Here is a 25,029-nt window from a genome sequence, read left to right on the forward strand (position 1 = left end):
AGGCTTTGGCCAAATGAATGAACAGCTCCGTCTCCCAGGAGGAAGCACAGCTGAAGGATGCGGAGGGCAGTAGAGTTGTGGATGCTCCGCCCCCTCTCCCCACAGTCAGACCAGAAAGAAGGGGGCTTTCAGCCAGGCTCACCCAGGCTGGGGTCTGAGTGTCACTGTCCAGCTATTGGCTTCTTGCTTAACGGGTCAGCCCAGCTGCTCCTGTACAGCTGCCACCCTAGTGAGGGTGAACCAGCTGGCGAGTGACATGTCTGATAGTTTGGGATACAGGAAAGATTAGGCTGTGGCTGCTGGGCCAGGAAGGGGTGTTTTTTTCAGGGTTTGTTTATCTATTGACTTAACGAGGGAGGGTTATAGGTACAACCAGTTTAAAGATGGAAATCTTGAGAGAGCAGGCAGGGACTTAGTGCTGGGTAAGGCAAGCAGGTTTGTCAAAGCAGCTCTTTTGGGGAGGCCAGAATCCTGTACCAATGTCCTCAGCACATTCATCAGCTGCTGGGGGAGTGCCGGACGGGGTTAAAGCACAGGAGAACTTTCTGGATGATAGGAATGTTCTATATCTTCAAAGGAGGTGGGATACATGGGTAATGCATTTATTAAAATTGATGAAAATATATACCAGATCTGTGCATTTCACTGAATATAAATTATACTTCAAATTTAAAACATTTTTTAAAAGACAGATGGGCCAGACACAGTGGCTCACGCCTGTAATCCCAGCACTTTGGGAGACTGAGGCGGGTAGATCACCTGAGTCAGGAGCTCGAGACCAGCCTGGAAAACATGGTGAAATCCTGTCTTTATTAAAAATATAAAAATTAGCCAGGCATGGTGGCACATGCCTGTAATCCCAGCTACTCGGGAGGCTGAGGCAGGAGAATTGCTTGAACCCAGTAGGCGGAGGTTACAGTGAGCAGAGATCACGCCACTGCACTAGAGCCTGGGCAACAGAGCGAGACTCCATCTCAAAAGAAAAAAAAAGACAGATGACGGTTTTCAACTTTCACTAAAGGCAGGTAGCTTGTTATAGATTAGCCTCCCCATAAAAGCAGTTAAGAGAAACTGGACAAAAATGTTCCCCCACCACCAAAAACAACTGTTTGAAGGTAATTGGAGACCTCAGTCAGGACTTGAGTGACCAGGCCTAGGAGGTGACCCCGACAGTCTGTAGTACTTTTCCCACATTGGAGATTGGTGAACAGTAGAGGGCTAAGAGGTTAAGAAACTGAGTCTGAAGTGGTGGTTAAGAGGCTGGAGAGCCTAGCTGAATGTTTGGCACTCACAGGGCTGAAATGACCTCATGAGAATTTGGGTCCCAGTAAGGAGATGGGACCTTGGTGGGGACCCTGGAAGGGCCACCCCTAGGAGTCCAAATGAATAAAAAATAGACCAACCGTCACAAAAACTAAGGCCTGCTTTGAACCAGCTTAGTCCCAAACTACACGAAGGTGATCTGCGCTTACTCCAATTGTGTGCCATAAAGTCAAAGTCAATACTCTCTGGAGGCAGATAAAAGTTTACTAGGAACGCCGTAAGACAAGACAAGACTAAATGAGAAAGAACAAGAAAAAAAACAATAGAAATATACAAGAAAAAAACCAATAGAAACATACATGTAAGGAAGATAAGGAAGAAATATTTTTTGTTATTTTTTTTTGTTTGTTTTTTTGTTTTTTTGTTTTTTTTTTTGGAGACGGAGTCTCGCTCTGTCACCCAGGCTTGAGTGCAGTGGCACGATCTCAGCTCACTGCAACCTCTGCCTCCCAGGTTCGAGCAATTCTCCTGCCTCAGCCTCCCAAGTAGCTGGCATTACAGGCATGTGCCACCATGCCCGGCTAATTTTTGTATTGGCCAGGCTGGTCTGGAACTCCTGACCTCAGGTGGTCCATTCACCTCAGTTTCCCAGATTGCTGGGATTACAGGCATGAGCCACCGTGCCTGACCAGTATTTTGCCTCAATTTAAAATAAATAAATTTTTGGTTTTTTTTTTTCAGGTTTGGGCTCAGACTATATTCTAAACAGTCACATGGCAGCTGACTCTTCTCCAGGCCTTGCTGCCGGGTTTTACATGTTTATTGTTTTTGCCTTCTTGTCATGTGCTCGGTAGATGGCAGCTTCCAGGTGCTCCTAAGGGGCCAGAAAAGAGAGTGAGAAGGCACGGAGGCTGCCAGGTCATCCCCCTCGGGGTCCCACCCTCATCAGCTCCTTCAACTGGGTCTCCTGCAACTATTGGGGGGCCACCTCGGCCACCGCTTTGCCCTGAGCTTCCTGCTGCTGCAGCTGGGCAGAGCCTCCTTCTCAGAGGCCAGCTGCTGATAGGCGGCCACGTACTGCTGCAGGGGACCCAGGGAATGGTCTCGCTGCTGCTGCAGACTCTGAGCCTCTTGGCTCTTCAGCTAAACTTGCAGGATAGGCGTCAGGGTAGGTAGTGGCTGGCTTCCAGATTCTGGGCCCATAAACAGGGTGGCGAGGGCACTGTGGGGTTCTGTCATCTGCCCAGGACCCTGGCCCCTGGCCCCTTCTTCCAGGTCTCTAAGTGACTGCCTCCCTTGCCTAGAGGCCCATGCCTCCCTCCGCAGCCTCAAATGTCACACCCTTCTTCCTGCCATTTAAACTGTAGGCCACAGACTGGTGGAAAAGCAGAGGGAGCCAACCACCATCTGCTAAGTTGTGGTGAGTTCGCTCTGTATGATCTCCAGGGTTTGCACCCACCTCCGCCTGCTCCCCCAAAGCTCGGCCTTCTGCCCCAGCTCCCCCAGCCTCTCCTCCAGCTCCTGTAGCCTCACCTCCTGCTCCTGCATCTTCTTCTCCTGCTGCCACAGCCTCGACTCCTGCTCCCGCATCTTCTCCTCCTGCCTCCGCATCTTCTCCTCCTGCCTCCGCATCTTCTCCTCCTGCCTCCACATCTTCTCTTCCTGTTCCTGCATCATCTTCTCCTGCTCCCACATCTTCTCTTCCTGCTCCCGTAGCTTCACCTCCTGCCTCCACATCTTCTCCTCCTGGTCCTGCAGCTTCTCCTCCTGCCTGCACATCTTCTCCTCCTGCTCCCACATCTTCTTCTCCTGCTCCCACAGCTTTTCTTCCTGCTCCTGCAACTTCTCCTCTTGCCTCCATATCTTCTCCTGCTCCTGCGTCTTCTCCTCCTGCTCCCGGAGCTTCTCTTCCGGCTCACACATCTTCTCCTCCTGCTCCTGCATCATCTCTTCCTGCTCCTGCATTATCTCCTTCTGCTCCCGCAGCTTCTCCTCCTGCCTCCACATCTTCTCCTCCTGCTCCCGCCTCTTCTCCTCCTGCTCACGTATCTTCTCCTCCTGCTCCCGTATCTTCTCCTCCTGCTCGTGCATCTTCTCCTCCTGCCTCCACATCTCCTCCTCCTGCTCCCGTATCTTCTCCTCCTGCCTCCACATCTTCTCCTCCTGCTCCTGCCTCTTCTTCTCCTGCTCCCGTATCTTCTCCTCCTGCTCGTGTATCTTCTCCTCCTGCCTGCACATCTTCTCCTCCTGTTCCCGCTTCTCCTCCTCCTGCTCACATATCTCCTCCTGCCTCCACATCTTCTCCTGCTCCCGTATCTTCTCCTCCTGCTCGTGCATCTTCTCCTCCTGCCTCCACATCTTCTCCTCCTGCTCCCGCCTCTTCTCCTCCTGCTCCTGTATCTTCTTCTCCTGCTCCTGCCTCTTCTTATCCTGCTCCCATATCTTCTCCTCCTGCTCCCGTATCTTCTTCTCCTGCTCCCGCATCTTCCCCTCCTGCCTCCACATCTTCTCCTTCTGCTCCTGTATGTTCTCCTCCTGCCTCCACATCTTCTCCTCCTGCTCCCGTATCTTCTCCTCCTGCTCCCGTATCTTCTTCTCCTGCTCCCGTATCTTCTCCTCCTGCCTTCCACATCTTCTCCTCCTGCTCCCGTATCTTCTCTCCTCCTCCCGTATCTTCTCCTCCTGCCTCCACATCTTCTCCTGCTCCCGTATCTTCTCCCCCTGCTCGTACCTCTTCTCCTCCTGCCTCCACATCTTCTCCTCCTGCTCCCGTATCATCTCCTCCTGCTCCCGTATCTTCTCCTCCTGCTCCCGTATCTTCTCCTCCTGCCTCCACATCTTCTCCTGCTCCCGTATCTTCTCCTCCTGCCTCCACATATTCTTCTCCTGCTCCTGCCTCTCTTCTCCTGCTCCTGTATCTTCTCTTCCTGCTTGTGCATCTTCTTCTCCTGCTCCTGTATCTTCTCCTCCTGCTTCCACATCTCCTCCTGCTCCCATATCTTCTCCTCCTGCCTCCATATCTTCTCCTCCTGTTCCTGCCTCTTCTCCTCCTGCACATGCATCTTCTCCTCCTGCTCCCACATCTTCTCTTCCTGCTCCTGCCTCCTCTTCTCCTGCTCCCGTATCTTCTCCTCCTGCGTGTGCATCTTCTCCTCCTGCTCCCTTATCTTCTCCTCCTGATCATGCATCTTCTTCTCCTGCTCCCGTATCTTCTCCTCCTGCCTCCACATCTTCTCCTCCTGTTGCTGGTACAGGCGGTTCCACAACTCGTTCTCTTCCACCTGGGCTTGGAGCTTCGCGGACACACTCTGCAGCTCCTTACCCAGGTGGTCAGCCTCCTCCTGCAGCTGCTGCTGGAACAGTGAAAGTGTTGGTTTGAACCTCAGAAGGAAACAGACTCATGGGATAGTCATATAAATGTAATCTATAAAACAATGGTTTTCACCCATGATCCTTTAAAATATGTATTTTTAAGCCCTAACTCTGAGATTCTGATTCCCAGGCAGGGCCCCACTTTGTAGATTTTTAGCACACTCTAGAGGATTCTATGGCAGGACCAGAACAAGGACCCCAATTTTCTAGCTCTTGACTGGAGCCTCCCCATACCCTGCATGATCCTAGACCATGGTCCCAGCCGGACGGGGATCCCACAACCCCCGGGGCTGTAGCTGCTTGCCTGTGGCAGCAGGAGCTTGGCCCTCTCCAGCTTCCTTTCTAGCTCCTTTACATTGAGCTGGATCTCAGACTTCTCAGATTCTACAAGTCGAAGTTTTTCTTGTAGTTCGGCATTTTTCTCCTTCAGCTCATCATCAGTTATGCTATGGCCAGAGGCAGTAGATAAAGCAATGAACGAAGAACAGAAAGGACCGCTTTGGTGATCAACCCTCTACTTTCACCCCACAACCACAGAACCATGGCATTTGAAGGGACTCCAGGAATTAAAAATCACAGGTGGCAGGCCAGAGAGAAGACATGAGTTGCCTGAGGCTACCCCATGAGTCAGTGGCACAGCTGGCACTAGAGCTTCCCTGTGCACACATGAAAACCTGTATGAGCCTCTCACCATGCTCACCTGTACCCCCACCTCCCAGCACACCCCCCACGCTAAGAGCCCCCAGACTTCCCATCCCACCATCCCCCATCCTACGTGTTCCTGTACAGTTCCAGACTCAGGGCATCCCTCTCCTTTGTTAACTCCTCGATGTACTGCAAATAGAGAAAGGTGAAGTCAGGATAGAGCAGGCAGAGGAGCGGCTGGCCGACCAGGAACAACAGCCACCGTGACCACTCCACACACCACTCCCCACTCCCAGTCACACCTGACATGCTCTCAAGGCACTTCCAAGCCCAGGGTCTCCTTTGGTTTTCTTTTTTTGTTTTGAGTCTTTCTTACTTTTTTTTGTTTGTTTTCAGGCAGATTTTCAGTCTTGTTGCCCTGGCTGGAGTGCAATGGTGCAATCTCAGCTCATCACAACCTCCGCCTCCCGAGTTCAAGCGATTCTCCTGCCTCAGCCTCCCAATTAGCTGGGATTACAGGCATGTGCCACCACACCCGGCTAACTTTGTATTTTTAGTAGAGATGGGGTTTCTCCATGTCCGTCAGTCTAGTCTTAAACTCCTGACCTCAGATGATCCGCCCGCCTTGGCCTCCCAAAGTGCTGGCATTACAGGCATGAGCCAGAGCACCTGGCCCTCATTTGTTTTTCAAAGAACTCAGTAAAGGTAGAAGAGACAGGGAAAGAGACTGAATTCATAGCTGGCTAGCAGGGGCCCAGAGACATCAGATGGTATTGCTATTGTTCTTACTGTTATTACTACCACTGTTGGAACCTTTACTGAGTGCTTCACCAGGCACTGCGCTAACAGTCCCATTTAATCCTCACAACCTCCATAGGAGACGGTTACCATTATTACCTCTATTGTGTAGATGAAAAACATGGGGTATTAAGGGTTAAGTGCTTGCCTAAGATCACTTACAGCTGGTACTTCAACACCCAGGTATATCTGATTCTCTAAGCCCATTCTTTTGCTGGGGTAGGGACACAGATAAGAAGGAGGAAATTAATCATTTGTTGACTTTTTGAAAGGATGATACGTTTGAATAGTCCAAAACTCGGAAAGTACGGAAGGGAAATATTTCCCCCCACATTCTTCCTCTCTCCTGATATTTTTATGATCCTTACAAACATGTTTTTTGTATGTTACCATAATACACATACACACATACACACACACACATGTTCTCCTTCTCTCAACACAGATAACAACGTACTCAACATACTCTTCTGTACCTTTATGGTACCAGTATCCTAACCGCCACTTGGGACTTGGCCAAGGCCACAGCCAAGTATGGGCAGGGCGGGCACTTGGCCTGCGAGCTCTATGTCCAGTGCTCACTCCCCACAGCACCCCCCAACTCACCCACAGCAGCCGACTCAGCCCCAGGCTGCCTCTAACCACCACACACAAAAGCAGCAAGAAATGGCCATGCTGTCTTCTGGGCAGGACACTCCATCCTGCAGAAGGGACTTTTAGGCTCACTCCTCCATCTGTGAAGCCGGGTTCCCAGGGGACGGGGCAGGTGGTTGGACTCACACTGTCAGCCTTATTCTTCTGTGTAGCGACAGCAGAGAGATCCCGCTCTAACTCTCCGGCAAACTTCCATGAATCATGGAGGCGGCTGACCAGATGCCTGGACTCTCCTGGAATGAGAGACATTCAGATGCGGCCCAAAGGACTCCCCATAAAGGCCTGTCAAAGTGCCAAGTTGAAGGATGACCGGGTGCCAGATTCCCACCTTCCAACTGCTGGACAGCACGCTGGCTGTAATAGAGTGCCGTCTGAAGCTCAGTTTTCTCACATGTAAGGATTCGTATGGTATGAACCTGGGCCTTTGGGAGAAAAGACAAGCAAGTGCTGAAAGAGAAGCAAAGAAACCTTCTCCAGAGGACAGGAGGGAACTTCACACCCTCCACTCACCTCTAGCTCCCTCCTTAGGGCTTCCTGATGTTGGTGGCTTGCCTTCTTTTCCTATAGAAAGAGGAAGACAGAGCTCTTACCAGGGGGAGGCAGAGATGGCACAGCAAGAGACATGCCCCCAGAACGGCACCACTGCCCCAGGACAGGCCCACCCATGGGACCAGGTTATCAGGGACCCTGTGTGGATGGGGTGGGATCCGGGGGGTGAGCCTTCTTCCCCAGGCTGGGAGTGGGCAAGAGGAGACTGGGGCCTCTATGGCTGAGTGTCCTCCAAACCCAGCAGACATGTGAGCAAACAAAGAAATCACATTACTTCTTCCAGCTGAGCTCGGTTCTGTTGTTTCTGTGGGGAGAGTCAAAGGAAGGTGACTGAGGGTGGCCCCTTCGACTCTATTCCCCAGGTCAGGAAGTGGTAGGCAGGGGCCAGGGATGGATTTTAAAGGCAAAGTTCTCAGACTCAATGGGAACACGAGCTGATAAACTCTCCTCAACTCCCAAAGATAAAGGATTTTGGTCTTTGTTGGGTTTTGCCCACAGTCACAGAACTGAAAGTCTGAAACTAGATTCTCTCAAAAAGACAGTCACAGAAACCTTCAGAGATGGAGTGTGAGAAGAGGCCACCCTTCTGCCAGCTTGTGATTTAGAAAGGTGCATTCATTCAACAAACACTGACTGAGCACATACGGGCCAGGGACGGTTCTTGACAGCGGGAGTATAGGACGGAAAAGGCAGACAGGAGTCCTCAGTCCCAAGGTTTCCATTCTAGTGGGCCTTTAATTCTCAGACTCTCAGAGCTAACAGAAACCTCTGATACTCTCTAACTCTGCCTCAGGAAATGCAAGCCCGAGAAGGAGAGTTTACAGCAGGCCGTGGACTAGGGATTAACATAAAAACTGCAATGACGAATCTCATTTAAACTTCACAAATGTAAGTAAAACCACACCACTCCTATTTTACAGATGTGAAAAATGAAGCCCAAAGAGCTTAAGCAATTTGTCCTAAATCATATCACCAGCAGAATGGAGAGGATTCAAACCCAGAATTCTTAAGCAGTGCCTGGGAGTTCTTCCACAATCTTAACAATTACCCTCCACCACCCCTTGGGCCCTCTGTCCCCAGGAGCCTCCCAGCCAAGACTCACATCCTCAGGTGAGTGGCAACCACCAGAAGTGGTTGTCTCAGGGTTAGCACCATTATTTATGTTCTTCGTTTTGGTGTCGCTTGCTCCTGTACCAACACTAGGGTTGGCCTGGGGATGGTAGTCTCTCAACTGTGGAAAGGAAGAGCAGTGATACTCATGAGAACTACAAGCTCCTACAGTCACATCCCGCATTACAGTTTATACAAAATACTCTTATGCACCATCTCATTTAATGCCACCAACAACTGTAGGAAGTGTTGTCACAATCACTTAGTGACTGAGAGGGATTGATACCATGGCTGAACAAAAGGCAATAATGGAACTTAAACTTAGTCTTCTGGCTCTGAGCTCTGTGATTTTGCCACAACTCAGCAGCTGCCAGGGATGAAAACCAGAGGCAGAGGTAAAAAAGCAAATATTAAGTAGGCAGGAATGGTTTAGAGTCATACACCCTCACACGTCTGTTAGTGTGAAGAAGGGCACCACTACCTCTCAAACTTTATATTAATGTATCCTCATGGCAGAAGGCAGCCTTTCTGTGAAATCTGGGAATTTAACAGAAAGAGGACAACCCAACCCTCCTCTCAGAGAGAAGTCTTGTATACTTTTATAAATCTAAGTAACTGTCATCCCTAAGTACATTAATGTTTTGTCTCTCAGTAGACTCAAAGGAAAGTGATGCTTCAGAAAGATGCCCCACATTTATCCTGTGGCACTCAAAGTACCCCAGGTGGAGATGAGATGAGGAAGATTCAAGCTGTCAAGTTCAGTTTCCCAATATCTGTTCCACAGAAGATAGGCAGATCTCACTGCAGCAACCACTGACTGAGGGGCACTCTGGTCCCAGAACAATGGAGAATTCAAGTCTGAGGTGGAGAACTCAGAAACAATGTTAAAGTCTCTCTGGAGAGTAGAAGCCTGGGAGAAAACCAAACCAAACCCGTTCTCCCATTGACACTGTCAATGTGTTGAACTGATGGGGGAGGTGTAGCCTTTTCACACTGTGAATGTCTGTGTTAAGGAAGTAAGGCAGCCTGAAACCTCTCTCCCCTAGGTCCCATGGTCCCCATTCCCCATCCAGCTGGAAACCTGTGCTACAACAAGAGGAATCAGAAATGGGCAAAAATACTTAGGGGACCAGGTCCTAAGACCAAAGGCAGGTCTCGTGGCCATAATGATAGTTCCTAGGGGGACTGTGAAATCACTACATTCCACTCCTCAGTGGAGTGGCAGGGGGGACACATGAGAGCAATGCCCAAGTTGTCGCTTTGAGATTGGGGAGGGAGTCGCTGGATTGGGACCCAGGTACTTGGAGACAGGAGCCCAAAGAGCCCAGTGAGGTCAGGCTTGAGGTGGTGGGAGGTGAGGGCCGAATGTGGAGCAGGGAGCCCAAGGAGTCACATGCCCAAAGTCACCCTGGGGCAACTGATGAGGGCAGGTTCTGGGGCACCCAGGTCCTTGGAGACATGAGCCCAAAGAGCCCATGGAGGTTGGGTTTGGGATAGCAGAAGGTAAGGGCAGAGTGTGGAGAGGGAAGCCCCAGGAGTCACCAGCTCAAAGTCGCCCTGGGGTGACTGGCGAGGGCAGGGGAAGGACTCATGAGGGGAGTGGGCTGGCTCACAAGATTTTGGTGTGGGGAACCCAGAGGCACTTGGGAGCACCCAGCCCAGTGTGCCTCAGGAGTGACACAGACTCTGGCAGCAGTTCAACTGTCAGAGGGGACTTGGGGCTGGGTTGGGGTGCTGCAACCTGGCGCGTTTTACCTTTTACTTGGCCTCAGCCAATTTGTTCTGTCGGGTTTCTTTTGGACATCATGGGATGGGTAGGGAGGTGGGGTTGGGGCCACATCAGCACGATCTAGGCAAGGACAACTATACACCTCCAGTCACCTACCAGGTAGCTGTGTGACTGAGCCAGAGGAGGCGTAACCAGGGCCACACTAGAATGCAGAATAGGGGCGTGGCCTTAATGCTTCAAGCCCATTGGTCAATGAGAAAGATGAAAGAGAAAGGATGCGTGTCATGAAGGACCTGTGGTGTCACAAGGAAAGCTGTCCCTGCAACCGCTGTCCCCGCCCACTCCAGGAGAGGGGTGGGCTGGCTTTCACTTTAAAAACTTTAAAACTGTATTACCTCAATTGAGGTACAAATCCTATGAAAATGGAATTTTATAGTGTGCTTGATAATTGATAAAGCAGACTGTATTATCCAACATTCCAATAAGATAATATAATCACAATGATTTCTCTTTTTTGGAAAAGCTTACTCTCGTACTTTATTGTTAAAGTTTTTTTTTTTTTTTAAAAAGAAACATGTATAATATCTTTAAAAACACAAAGCTTTTGAGCCAGGCGCAGTGCCTCATGCCTGTAATCCCAGCACTTTAGGAGGCTGGGGCAGGTGGATCACCTGAATTCAGGAGTTCAAGACCAGCCTGGCCAACATGATGAAACCCTTTCTCTACGAAAAATCCAAAACTAGCTGGGCATGGTGGCAGGTGCCTGTAATCCCAGTTACTCGGGATGCTGAGGCAGGAGAATCCTTGAACCTGGGAGGCGGAGGTTGCAGTGAGCCAAAATCATGCCACTGCACTTCAGCCTGGGCTACAGAACAAGACTCTGTCTCTAAATACGTACATACATATACATACATACACACATACACACACACACACACACACACACACACACACACACACACATACACACACACACATACACACACACACACACACACACACATACACACACACACACACGGAAAGCTTTCCATTTAATAAACACTCAAAGGTCTTTACAAGTTTAAAACAAATACAGGATCCTCTAAAGTAAGGCTAAATGCTAAGTGATGGGGGAGTGAAAAAGGACATAAATAACTCCTACTCTTATGAGGTTAATCACTAAATCCTATTTTTCTAGAATCACCTGGCCTCTCTAAGCCCTGAAAATGAAACTGAATTTCTCTCTCAGTGATTGGCTATGACTTGCAATCATGAAAACCAAGAGTTGTGTTCTGTCACTGTGTAGTGCTTGCTACCTGGGATCAAGGGTTGAGTTTTTCATGATTTGCTCCATTACCTGTGTGCTGCTTATGCCAGACGAAACTAAGCTTTTTTCTAGAGTTCTACAATTTATAGTTAGTATATAAGAGTGGCTCTCAAAACTATAGTCTCTGGACCAGGAGCACCTGGGAACTTCTTATAAATGTAAATTCTCAGGCCCACCCTAGACCTCATGAATCAGAAACTCTGGAGTAGGGCCCAGCAATCCATGCTGCAATAAGCCCTCCAGGTGTTCAGGAACCGCTGGCATACAGCAGATAGAAAAATGTGTTTCCTTCTGTAGGTCCAAAGCCAGGGATACTATATGTTCTGTCTCGATATGAAACAATGACGTGCAATTAAAAGACATGAATCTCCTTCCTACTTCCACCCTCCAGCCAATGTGTTTTACTTTTATGAGTTCAATAAGAAAGCGAGTGGCAATCAGACATTTCTTCTAAAACATATATTTACAGATATCAGTTCTCATCCAGCCTGATCTCATCCAGTATCATTTACATCCTCTTACATCTAAAGTTTTAGAAAAGGATCTTCACAATGTAAGACTCAGGCACACTAGGAGTTCTATGATAAAAGACCAACTAGATCTGAATGTCGAAACTTACTAGAGAAGAAAGGTGGAATCACTGGCTATATTTTCACATTGCATTCAACAGGAAATTAAAGTTTTGAATTTGTTTCACCTTCATCCTTCCAAGTTAATAGAATTAAACCAGAACACTCCATTCTCCCAAAGCTTCTAGCCAGGCAAAGTTTTACTGTATCACTTCTTGCTTTCAATGGATATAAAGCAGAGTCCTGGTAGGCACATTTTGTTTACCTGCAAAGATGCAACACTAAACAGGTCCTTCTGTTCAATATTAAAACAAAAGTCCTGTAAACCTCAGATGGTGAGTGTAATACTTCAGCACTAGCATGAAAGCCTCAGATATAAAAAGATACCAAGAACACCTCTAGCAAAAACAGTAAGCTCTTGGCTGGGAGCAGTAGTTCACGCCTGTACTCCCAGCATATTGGCAAGCCAAGGTGGGGTAAGTCAGGAGTTCAAGACCAGCCTGCGCAGCATAGCAAATTCACATCTCTACAAAAAATTTAAAAATTAGCTGGGCATGGCGGCACACACCTGTAGTCCTAGAGCTACTTGGGAGGCTGAGGTGGGAAAATCACTTGAGCCCAGGAGTTTGAGGCTGCAGTAGCTATGATCAAGCCACTGCACTCCAGTTGGGATGACAGAGCGAGATCTAGATATTACATTCTGTCCTGCTCCTGTTTCCAGTAAAATCACTAAGTTAAAATTTTTTCATGCAGCAGGATAAAAATTAAGTGAAATGTGACATTGGTGCTTGGCTAGCAAAAAATAAAGCGAAATGACAAATTACGTACTGGGAGAAAGTCTTTGTAACCTCAATGACAGATTAAAGGTTTGTATCCTTAGCCGATAAAGAAAAATTTTAAATTACTCAGAGAAAAAAATGATTTCCAGCAGAAAATCAGCAAAGGAGAAACTGGCACTTCCCACAGTAATAAAAATGGCCTATAAGCATATGAAAAAGATTCAAAAGCACTAGAAATCAAAGAAATGTAATGAAAACAATGAGATTTTCTGCCTAAAGACCAGCAAAGATGACAAATGGAAGGGGGAACCTGGAGCTCTGTCCCTGTTGATGGGAGTATAAACTGAACCAATTTTCCTACAGGATAATTTGAACATTTCTTTTAAAAATCTTAAAACTGTTTTACATTATTTTCCTCTAGAAATTCTACTGTATGAATTCAGTGCAAAAATACTTACTTGAGTCCATTAAAATGTACATAGAAGGAAATTCAGCTCTGGGGTGCCAATGATTCACTTAACATACACCCAGATATTAAAAATGATGATGCCAGGATATATTTCTGCCACAGAAACATGCTTAAAATATAGTGAGTGACAAAGGACCATATATTATGATTCTACTTTTTAAAATGTATATAACAAGTGTAAAAAGCAACAAACCAGAATGTTTTGAGTGGCAAAATTAAACTACAAAACAGATACAATTCTTAGAAGATACATACAAAAAGCTCTCCTAAGCAGATGGCCATAGAACTAGAACATTGATAATTTTACTGGGGATGTCAATAGGACTCCAGATATTTCCAAACTCAACTTGAACTCTCATCTTAGGCTTGTTTTGTATTTTGCTTTTCCAGTTTCACTAATGACACAAACATGCTATAAAATGAAAATCCAGAAATTCACATTAAATAAGTATATTCTGAAATGAAAGGCAAGAACAGCATTTTACATATAAGACACTGTTATGACCAGATTAAGAAAATATGGCACATATACACCATGGAATACTATGCAGCCATAAAAAAGGATGAGTTCACGTCCTTTGTAGGGACATGGATGCAGCTGGAAAAAAAAAAAGTAAGAAGCAGTCAATTTTCACATCAAGGACAGCATCTGAGAAGTTTTGTTCTGTGGAATAAAACTATGTCCTGGAATTATTTTAGTAGTGTTTCAATAGTGTTGACTGTATTTTCCAACTTGTTCAGATTATTACCAGTGAATCTTTGTCAGCAGTTCCTTTTAAATGCAAATCAACAAATTCCCAAAAATTTATTGCTTTTTGAATTCTTCAATGTAAAAATCCTTAAAATAAGGTCTGTCTCTTTAAAAGAAACTATGCAGTTATCATTTTGAGAGGTGACAATGTGCTAGCAGCCCTCACTCTCTGCGACTCCTCGGCCTCGGCATCCACTCTGGCTGCACTTGAAGAACGCTTCAGCCCATCACTGCACTGTGGGAGCACCTCTCTGGGCTGGCCGAGGGTGGAGCCAGTTCCCTCTCTTTGCAGGTGTGGAGGGAGAGGCCTGGGCAGGAACCTGGGCTGCACGCCAACCTCACAGGCCAGTGCTAGTTCTGGCGGGGAAGGCAAGGCCACACTTGGAGTGGCTGGCCGGCACCGTCGGCCCAGGGCAGTGAGGGGCTTAGCATCGAGGCCAGCAGCTGTGGAGGTTCCCCAGCACTGGCGGCCCACCAGCTCGAATTGTCGCTGGGCCTCAACTGCCTCCCAATGGGGCAGGGCTCAGGACCTGCAGCCCGTCATATCCAAGACCCTCCCCACTCCCCACCCCGACGGGCACCGCCCCCACACTCTGTGGCACCTGGTACAATCCACCGCGGAAGGGCTGAGGAGTGCAGGCACGGCTCAGGACTGGTGGGCAGCTCCTCCTGCAGCCCTGGTGCAGGATCCACTAGGTGAAGCCAGCTGGGCTCTTGAGTCTAGTGGCAGAGTTGGAGAACTTTTACATCTAGCTAAGGGATTGTAAACGCACCAATAAGCACCGTGTCTAGCTCAAGGTTTGTAAATACACCAATCAGTACTCTGTAACTAGCTAACCTAGTGGGGACTTGGAGAACTTTTCTGTCTAGCACTCTGTCTAGCTAAAGGATTGTAAATGCACCAATCAGCACTCTGTCAAAATGGACCAATCAGCTCTCTGTAAAATGGACCAATCAGCAGGATGTGGGTGGGGTCAGATAAGGGAATAAAAGCAGGTTGCCCCAGTCAGTGGCAACCACACAGCGTTTATGAGCCATAAGGGTGACTGCAAAGGTCTGCAGCTTCCCTCCTGAGGCCAGTGAGGTTATGAACCCACTGGGAAGAATGAACAACTCCAGATGAGCTGCCTTAAGAGCTGTAACACTTACCGCAAAAGTCTGAAGCTTCACTCCTGCAGCCAGCAAGACCACAAACCCACCAGAAGGAAGAAACTCCAAACACATCCGAACATCTGAACACGCCATCTTTAAGAACTGTAACACTCAGCGCGAGGGTCTGCGACTTCATTCTTGAAGTCAGTGAGACCAAGACCCACCAATTTCTGACGCAATTTCTTTACAAATTAACCTAGTATAGTTTTCTGTTGGTTCCATTTTCCTTGTTTTAGTAGCTAGTTTAATTGTAATCTTAATGATTATGTGGTAGAACAGGTTGGTGGAGCTATAAAAATTTCCAGCTACTTAAGAGACAAATTTCAGACACATGGTACGCTTTAATATTACACTTTGCTATAACATGGCTGGAATTGTGTTCAGTTTTTCAGATTGTAGTCTCAACTACATCTCAACAGTTTGTTCTCAGATATGTCCTATTACCATCTTAGTGTAATAGGTATTTTATTGACCAAGAACAATGGCAACAATGTGTATTGTTTTTTGGTAGCAGGAGAAAAGTTTCAAGCCAAAACTTTTAATTGCTTATCTGTTCCATGTGAGGTATAAAACTCGCAACCTTGTCAGCCATCTAGCTTAGACGCATTTCTTAAAAAGTTTGCTGGAGGCCAGGACTACACTCATACCTGTAGTCCCAGCACTTTTGGGAGGCCAGGATGTGGGATCGCTAGAGCTCAGGAGTTTAAGAGCAGCCTGGGCAACTTGGTGAAACACGGTGGTTGCTCCAAGGGAAGGGGGAATTTTTCAAACCTGAGCTGTCCAAGCTCAGCATGAAGTGCAGTGGGCTGCTGACTCAGGCCGGCAGAGGCAGCCAGGAACCATGCAGATCTGCAATCCCTTCTGCCAGGTCTGTCCCAGCAAGTGTCACTAAAAGGCAGTGCTGTGTGCTTCTGTCACTGTGGCAGCCTTGACAAGGAAGGTGGAAGGGAAAAGAGACCCAGTGCTGAACTCCAAGCAGAGATAGGGCTTTTCTCTCTGCGTATTTTCCCTCACCTCCCAGCCTGCATTTGCAATAACATACTGATTTATATTTCTATTATCATGTAACAAAAATGGTTGTAAGCAGCTGTTATTTCATTTTACACACAATGTTAGCTCCTATTTAGATTCCTAACTGAACAATGTCTAAAGAGGTACTTAAACTGACATGAAACGCAGACGATCTTGTGAGCAAATGGCTTACTGCGAGAAAAAAACTTCAAATTGCCACGAGGAGTCCCTCCAAATATAAAAAGGACCAGTGTTTTCAGAAGTATGTTAACTAAAATGTGGCAATGTAAGGAGCGAAGCAGGAAGAACCTTTAAGTCAGAAACTTACAAGTAGTCAATTTCACAGTCAGTTTCCTGGTCGTTCCACAACAAGCTTTGGCATCTGTTTTCTCTACAATGGCAGTAACAGCTATTTCAGAGCAGGAAAAGGCTTAGAGCAGTGCTAGAATATGGTCGTGGCTATATAAAGTTTAGCTATTTGTATATTGTAACAAACCTACAATTTTTTTAAATTGGCTGTCAGTAATAGATTTCTTTTGGAAAAGTAGCAGCCTCCAGTCCAGGGAACACCTGCAGTTCCCACTAAGTGAGCATTGGTGTCTGCTAACCTTTGCCTCTATTTCTCTCAATAATATACTGTCAAGCTGTTCCTTGATGTAGCCATTTTATTTAGTTTTTCTTTTTTTCCCTTTCCTGACACAGAGTCCAGCTCTGTCGCCCAGTCTGGAGTGCAGCAGCGCCATCATATCTCAATGCCACCTGGACCCCCAGGCTCAAGCAATCCTCTGGGACCACCCGCGCGGCCCACCATGCCTGGCTAATCTATGGGTTTTGTTTTGATTTTCCATAAAAGGACTGAGTTTCAGGTGGGCGCGGTGGCTCACACCTGCAATCCCAGCACTTTGGGAGGCAGTGGTAGGCGGATCATCCGAGGTTGGGAGCTCGAGACCAGCCTGATCAGCATGGATAAACCCCCTCTCTACTAAAGAAACATCCAGAATTAACTGGGCATAGTGGCTCATGCCTGTAATCCCAGCTATAGGGAGGCTATGGCAGGAGAAACACCCAAACCAGGAGGCGGAGGCCGTGGCGAGCCGAGACCGCGCCACTGCACTCCAGCCTGGGCAACAAGAGCGAAACTGCGCCTCAAAAAAATCAATAAATAAAAGACACCGGGTTTCACCATGTTGTCCCGGCCCCTCTGGAACTCCTAGGCTCAAACCATCCGCCGCTCTCGGCCCTCCAAAGTCCTGGGATCACAACCATAGAGCCACCACGTCAGGCCGATTCATTCCTTTGGTTAATAAACTGGGCCGGTGCAGTGGCTCACGCCTGCAATCCCAGCACCACCGGAGACCGAGGCGGGCTGATCACCCGAGGTCAGCAGCTGGAGACCAGCTCGACCAACATGGAGAAACCCCCTATCTATCAAAAAAAAAAAAATATATATATATATATATATATATATTTAATGGTGTATATATGGTAATGGTAATATATGGTAATAAAATACAAAATGAGCGCTGCATGGTGGCTCACACCTGCAATCCCAGCTACTCGGGAGATGAGGCAGGAGAAGCACCCAAACCCGGGAGGCGGAGGCTGCAGCTAGCCCAGACCGCACCACTGCACTTCAGCCTGGGCAACAAGAGCGAAAGTCAGTTAAAAAAAAAAAAAAAAAAAGAGACCAGGTTTCAACCATGTTGCCTATGCCAGTCTGGAACTCCTAGGCTCAAGGGATCCCCCACGCCAGCCCGATCTACTCCTTTCTGGTTAATAAACTGGGCCTTGCGCGCTGCCTCACGCCTGCAATCCCAGCACCCCAGGAGGTTGAGGCGCCCTGGCGCTGGGGGTGGGGGTGTGGGGAATCACCTGTGGTTGGGAGTTTGAGACCAGCCTGACCAACATGGAGAAACTCCATCTGTACCAAAAAATAATACAAAATGCACCGGGCAGGGTGGCTTACGCCTGCAATCCCAGCCACTTGGTAGGCTGAGGCAGGAGAACCACCCAAAGCTCGGAGGCGGAGATTACAGTGAGCCCAGACCACGCCACTGCACTCCAGCCTGGGCAGCAAGAGCAAAACTCCGCCTAAAAAAAAATAATAAAATGTTTAAAAAAAAAAAATTCCCTTCTGAATGCTGGAAAGCACCACAAAGTTACAAGTCAAGAAATAATTTGGAGAAAAGAATTAGTAACTTGTTGGACAGACAAAAGACTTTAATATAAACAAATACTTTAAAAATACACATTCGAAGACATCTTCATAGAAAAACAGGCAAAGGACATAAATAGCAAAGTGAGAAGACAGCTTGATGTGGCCATTTTATCCAGGGGGACATTTTGGTGAGCCCTATGGACACAGCTGCCATGATGCCACCAGTGTGACAGCTGTCCCCTTCAAAATGTGTGAGCCCCAGCTCTTCCTCTCCCCCCAACCTCCAGTCCAAAGGCCCTGCATTTTCTCTTTTACAAATACGTTGTCATGAGAAAAAAGAAACAGGATTAGCTCCTTAAAGGGGAGCAACAATCCCCTTCCTACAAGAAATTTTATGATACAGTATTTGCATATACAAAATGAAGCCTAAGAGAAAAGTTCAGTTGAGTATTTCCTCTGTAGTCTGGAGCTAAAACTAAGGAACCTTATCGTGTCCTAAATCTTTTCCTTCTTCCACCCAGTGTCTGTCTGGATCGACATTATTCATTCAATAGCAATTCACTCAGGCAGGCATGGTGCTAGGCCTCGGTATCTCGCTGTGAACCAAAAACAGTCCCTACCTCCAGGATGCAGGCATTCTCCTGGGAGTTGGAGGAGGAACAGGTAAAAAATAATTATATATTCAGATTAACGATATATTGTCAGGTTTGAGGATTGAGGAAAGTGTGTCCACAATTGATGGGTTCTTGGTCTCGCTGACTTCAAGAATGAAGCCACAGACCCTCACAATGAGTACAATACAGTTCTTAAAAATGGTGTGTTCAGAGTTTGTTCCTTCTGATGTTCAGACATGTTCAGAGAACATAAGAGGGAATTAGCACACGCACATACACAGTCAGAGGAAAAAGACAGCCCACCATCTACCAGCCAGTAAGGCAGACCTCAGAAGAAATGAACACTGCCTGCACCTTGATCTTGAACTTCTAGTTGCCAGAACTGTGAGAAAACAAATCTGTTGTTTAAGCCAGTACCCAGCATGTGGTACTTAAGGCAGCCCTAGAAAACTAATACACTCACTGAATGAGGCAGGTAGCTGTATCTTTTCTTTTCTGAGACAGGGTCTCATTTTGTCTCCAAGGCCAGAGGGCAGTGGTGTGATCACCAACTCACTGCAGCCTCGATCTTCCAGGCTCAAGCCATCGTCCCACCTCAGCCTCTCAAGTGGCTGGGACTACAGGCACGCACCAGCACGCCCGGCTTTTTTTTTTTTTTTTGTAGACCATGTTGCCCAGGCTGGTCTCAAACCCCTGAGCTCAAGCAATCTGCCCTCCTTGACCTCCCAAAGTGCTGGGATTACAGGGGTAAGCCACCGCGCCTAGCCCAATTTTCAATAAAAAATTACAATCCATAGTAAAAGGCAAAAAACACAGTTGAAGAGACAGAGCAAGTATAGAACCAGACTCAGACATGCAAAGGATGTTGGCATGATCAGACTGGGAATTTAAAACAACTGATTAATATGTTAAAAACTCTAATGGAAAACGTAGACAACCTGCAAGAACAGATAGGTAATGTAAGCAGAGAGAGACACTTCTAAGAAAGAATGAAAAAGAAATGCTACAGATCTGATATGGTTTGGATATTTGTCCCCTCCAAATCTCATGTTGAAATGTGATCCCAGTTGTTGGAGGTGGGGCCTGGTGGGAGGTGTGTGGATCACGGGGGTGGATCCCTCGTGAATGGCTTAGCAACATCCCGTTGCTGATGAGTGAGTTCACAAGAGATCTCATTGTTTAAATGTGCATGGCACCTCCATCCTTGCTCTCTTGCTCCCACTCTCACCGTGTGACGTTCCTGCTCCATCTTCACCCTCTCCCATGAGTCAAAGTTTCCTGAGGCCTTCACTAGAAGCGAGCAAATGCCAGCATCACACTTCCTGTAAAGGCTGCAGAACCATAAGCCAATTAAATCTCTTTTCTATATAAATTACTCAGCCTTGGGTATTCTTTAAAATAACGCAAAAACAGCCTAACACAAGATCAAAGCCTGTTAACAGAAATGAAGAACGCCTTTCATGAGCTCAAGGTGATAACGACAGGAGGCAGCCAAATGCCTAGGCAGATAGGGGAAGGTCCCCAGTGAAACCCCACCTCCAAGCCAAAGAAAAATTTATTTTATTTTATTTTTTTATTTTATTTTTGAGATGGAACCTCACTCTGTTGCCCAGGCTGGACTGCGAAGGTGCAGTCTTGGCTTGCTGCAACTCCATCTCCCCGGTTCAAGCAATTCTCCTGCCTCAGACTCCCAGGTTGCTGGGACTATAGGCACACGCCACCATGTCCAGCAAATTTTTCTATTTTTAGTAGAGACAAAGAGACAAGGTTTCACCATATTGGTCAGGCTGGTGTTGAACTCTTGGCCTCAAGTGATCCACCTGCCTTGGCCTCCCAAAGTGTAGGGACTACAGGCGTGAGCCACTGCACCCAGCCACCAAAGACAGTTTAAAGCCTGAAAGCCAAGCTACAAGTTAAATCCTTGGACCAGCTTGAGAATTTGTCTTCCTGTTTGGTGTGCTTTCCTTTGCTTGATCTCCACCCTTCATCTATTTTACATATACCTGCCCTTTCTGTACCGTCATGCCCACCTTTAAGTGGTGTCTTTGCTTTAACCTTTTTTGCATATACACAAACCAATCAGCATCCACTCCCCATCCTGTGCCTATAAAGCCCCCGACTCAGTAGAGGAGGAGACTGCCTGACTTCAGGGAAGAGACAACCTGACTTCAGAGAAGATGACCTGTCCTTCCCATCCCCTCTCCACTGAGAGCTGTTTTCATTGCTTAATAAAATTCTTTACCTTCATTATCTTTCAGTTCATATGAGCTCATTCTTCTTGGTCACTGGACAAATGCTCAGGACCCACTGAGTGCGGACTCCCAGAAAGGCTGTCACACCAGCCCTTTGCCCTTGCCAGCAGAGGGCAACTGCCCTTGGATCGAGGCAAGGGGCTAACCAAGCTGCTAACACACCACCGTCCACGGACAGTGGAACTAAAGGAGCACTGTAACACTCCCTCTTGGGCTTCAGGGTTGTGAGCATCCTCACCTGGGCGCCACTGTGTTCCCCTTGAGGTAACATGCCTCGTCTGGCTGTGGGCCCTGCATGGAGCTTGCTCCTGTGTCAGTGCCCGGAGCAGCCAGCCAGATCCCACCCTCGCTCGCTTGCATGCTCCTCCCAACAAAAGGTTGACCACGACAGGCTGAGATGAGGCACCCCTTCCATGAGTCTGGTGAAGGGGCCGAGAAAAATCCTGCCTCAAAGGTAAACTGAATATGGCTGAGGAAGAAATTTCTGAACCTGAGCATATGTCGATAGAAATTTCCAAATCTAGATCTTGGATGGTGGCTCACGCCTGTAATTCCAGCACTTTGGGAGGCCAAGGCTGGGCTGGTCATATGTGTTCAGGAGTTCAAGACCAGCCTGGCCAACATGGTGGAACCCTGTCTCTACTAAAAAAAAATACAAAAATTAGTCAAATGTGGTGGTAGGCAACAGTAATCCCAGCTTCTCAGGAGGCTGAGGCACGAGAATCACTTGAACCTGGGAGGCAGAGGTCACAGTGAGCCGAGGTCACGCCACTGCACTCCAGCCTGGGTGACACTCTGCCTTAAAAAAAAAAAAGTTTCCAAAACTAAATAGAAATTTCCCAAAAAAAGACATACAAATGAACAACTGGTATATGAAAAAAAGCCCAACATCACTAATCATCAGGAAATGCAAATCAAAACCACAGAGATGTCACCTCATAACCATTAAAATAGCTACTACTGAAAAGACAAAAGATAATTTGGCGATGTGGAGAAAAGAAAACCCTCGTACACTTCTGGTGTGAATGTAAATTAGTACAGCCATTATGGAAAACAGTATTAAGGGTTCTTCAAAAAATTAAAAATAGAACTACTGTATTGTCTTAGTACATTTGTGTTGTTACAAAGGAATACTTGAGGCCAGATAAATTATTTTATTTTTTGTAAACACAGGATTCTCGCTATGTTGCCTAAACTTGTCTTGAACTCCTGGGCTCAAGCAGTATTCCTGCTTCAGCCTCCCACAGTACTGTGATTACAGGTGTGAGCCACTGCTCAGCCGAGGCTGGGTAATTTACAAACCAAATCTGGCTTAGAGTTCTGTAGGCTGGACAAAACACACAGTACTGGCATCCGCATCAGACTGCTTCCACTCATGGGGGAATGCAAATGGGAGCAGCCATGTGGAGATCACATGGTGCACGAGGGGCCAAGAGAGAGAGGAGGGAGGTGCCAGGCTTTTTTTTGACAGTCAGTTCTGTGGTAACTAATAGAGTGAGAACTCATTCATTACCTTGAGGATAGCACCAAGCCATTCATTAGGGATCCAATGACCAAAACACCTGCACCACGTCCCATCTCCAACACAGGATCAAATTTCCACATGGGACTTGGCAAGCTCAGACAAACCATATCCAAACCATGGCACATACGATCCAGCATTCCACTGGGGTATGTACACTTGGGGGTATATACAAAGGTAATGAAATCAGTATGTTCAAGAAGTATCTGCACTCCCATATTTATTGCAGCATCATTCACAACAACCAAGACATGAAATCAACCTAAGTGTCCACCAACGCTTGAATGGATAAAGAAGAGATGATACCGCACCAGAACCTGAGACAGCAGGAGCCCCGCCTGGCCCGAAGCCGTTTCCGCCGCAGCAGGCAGAGGGGCTGAACAGGCACTACCAGTCAACGTGGGGTTCCGGAAGACACCCCCTCCGGGCACCCAAGTGCCCCTTCTCAGGGCTCAGTCTGACCATGGCCACGTCCTGCCTCACGCCGCCCCTTAGGCCTGGCATAGAAGCTCGTCAGCTCAGTCCTTGTCCTTAGAGCTGGGCCCAGACCCTGGGTTCTGGCCAAATCCCCACCCGCAGGGCAGCGTGTTTGGTCTGCCACCTTCAGGAAAATGGCCATGGCCTCGGCCTCCCTTCGGGCACCCAGGAATGGGGGGTCTGCTCCGTCCCCCAACTATCCACACTCTGAACCCCGGGGGCTGCGGAGCCTGCCGCCACTTCCTGCGGGTGGGGACGTTCTATGCAATACAAGGTTCCACTTTCGAGAAGTGCAAGCAGCTGTGCTGGTGGGCACAGGTAGGGTCATGTCCTGCCCTTCCCAGCCCTGCCCCCGAACTCCACGCCTGGGGCAGCCCCTCTGGCTTCTAAATCCACGGTTGGGGATCCTTAGGTCATGTTACCTTTTTTTTTTTTTTTTAAAGGAACAAATACACAAACACATTGGTTGACTTTGCTTCCCTGTTCTCGAATACTTGAATGTTGGGGGGATCTGGGAGGTGTGGGGGCCCCCAAGACACCGTCTGCCCAGCCCTGCTGCCCCTCCCAAATCGCGTACAACGGTCACAGTCCGGTGGCCAAAGGGCTGCTGTGCCCTCCCTGGTCCCCACTGCCCTTATCTGTGGACTGCCCCTTCCAAAGACCCCTGGAATAGGGCGGACGGGCAGGCTGCCCTTCCCCCCGCTCCTCGTCAGTGATTTTACGGGGGAATTCACTACCTTTTTCTATAAAAGAACAAGCAAACGGACACCCGCCCTCTGCAGGCACCCAACAGCCATCTAGTCTCCAAAGGTGAGCGACTAGCAGTTTTTTTCCCCCCCCAAAGGTGGGACTGTCATTTCCTTCTCCCTCCCCACCCCTCACATACCATCTGCGACGTGGAAGACTGGTCAGAACTGTTACTGTGCATGAGTGAAGATCCCAGAGCGCCGTGGGCCCCAAGCCAGCTCCCAGCACTGGAGGACGGTAACAGCCATGTGTCAATGCTAAGATGTTTTTAAAAGACAAAAAAAAAAAAAAAACCCAAAGTTTTTCAAAGTGGGAGGAAAACATCAAATCACTTTAATCACATCATACCAGGTGAACTTGTGTCCAGAATTTGTGGGCTCTTGGTGTCACAGAATTTAGGAACAAAGCCACAGACCTTCGTGTTGAGGGTTACAGTTCTTAAACATGGTTTGTTTGTACTTTCTCCCTTCTGGTGGGTTTGTTGTCTCGCTGGCTTACACGAGTGAAGCTACAGACCTTTCTGCTGAGTGTTACAGCTCTTAAAACGACACGTCTGGGGTTGTTCATTCCTCCCTGTGAGTTCATAGTCTACACTGGCCTCAGGCGTGGCAGACATTTGTTCGCAGTGTCACAGCTCTTCAGGCAGTGTGTCTACAATTGCTCATACCTTCCTGCAGATTCATAGTCTATATCAGCCTCACTAGTGAAGCTGCTGACCTTTGCAGGGACTACTACAGCTCACAAAGCACAGCACACTCAAAACAGCAAAACAACAAAGCTGCCACACAACAGAAGAAAACCAGGACTCATTACCGACTATTAGACTGGGCCAGCGTGCTTTTATTCCCTTATCTGGCCCCACCCACATCCTGCTGATTGGTCTATTTTACAGAGAGCTGATTGGTACATTTTACAGAAAGCTGATTGGTCTATTTTTCAGAGAGCTGATTGGACCGTTTTGACAGGGTGCTGATTGGTGTGTTACAATCCCTGAGCTAGACACAGAGTGCTGATTGGTGCATTTACAATCCTCTAGCTAGACATACAAGTTCTCCAAGTCCCCATGAGATTAGCTACACACAGAGCACTGATTGGTGCG

The 25,029-nt window shown here is 47.8% G+C and overlaps 1 protein-coding gene across 1 annotated transcript; it reads right to left on the reverse strand.

Moving 5' to 3' along the window:
- Positions 1 to 1,509: 1,509 nt before the first annotated feature.
- Positions 1,510 to 15,242, reverse strand: LOC135971686 (uncharacterized). The gene is given in 10 exon segments (XM_073998436.1): positions 1,510 to 2,137; positions 2,797 to 4,161; positions 4,164 to 4,616; positions 4,940 to 5,081; positions 5,411 to 5,469; positions 6,859 to 6,965; positions 7,061 to 7,154; positions 7,243 to 7,293; positions 8,384 to 8,512; positions 15,147 to 15,242. Coding segments are annotated over 10 exon segments (2,559 nt in total). The 3' UTR covers positions 1,510 to 2,074.
- Between the last annotated feature and the right edge of the window lie 9,787 nt (positions 15,243 to 25,029).

This window comes from Macaca fascicularis, chromosome 7 (genome assembly GCF_037993035.2).
Source record: "Macaca fascicularis isolate 582-1 chromosome 7, T2T-MFA8v1.1".
Lineage (NCBI taxonomy): Eukaryota > Metazoa > Chordata > Mammalia > Primates > Cercopithecidae > Macaca > Macaca fascicularis.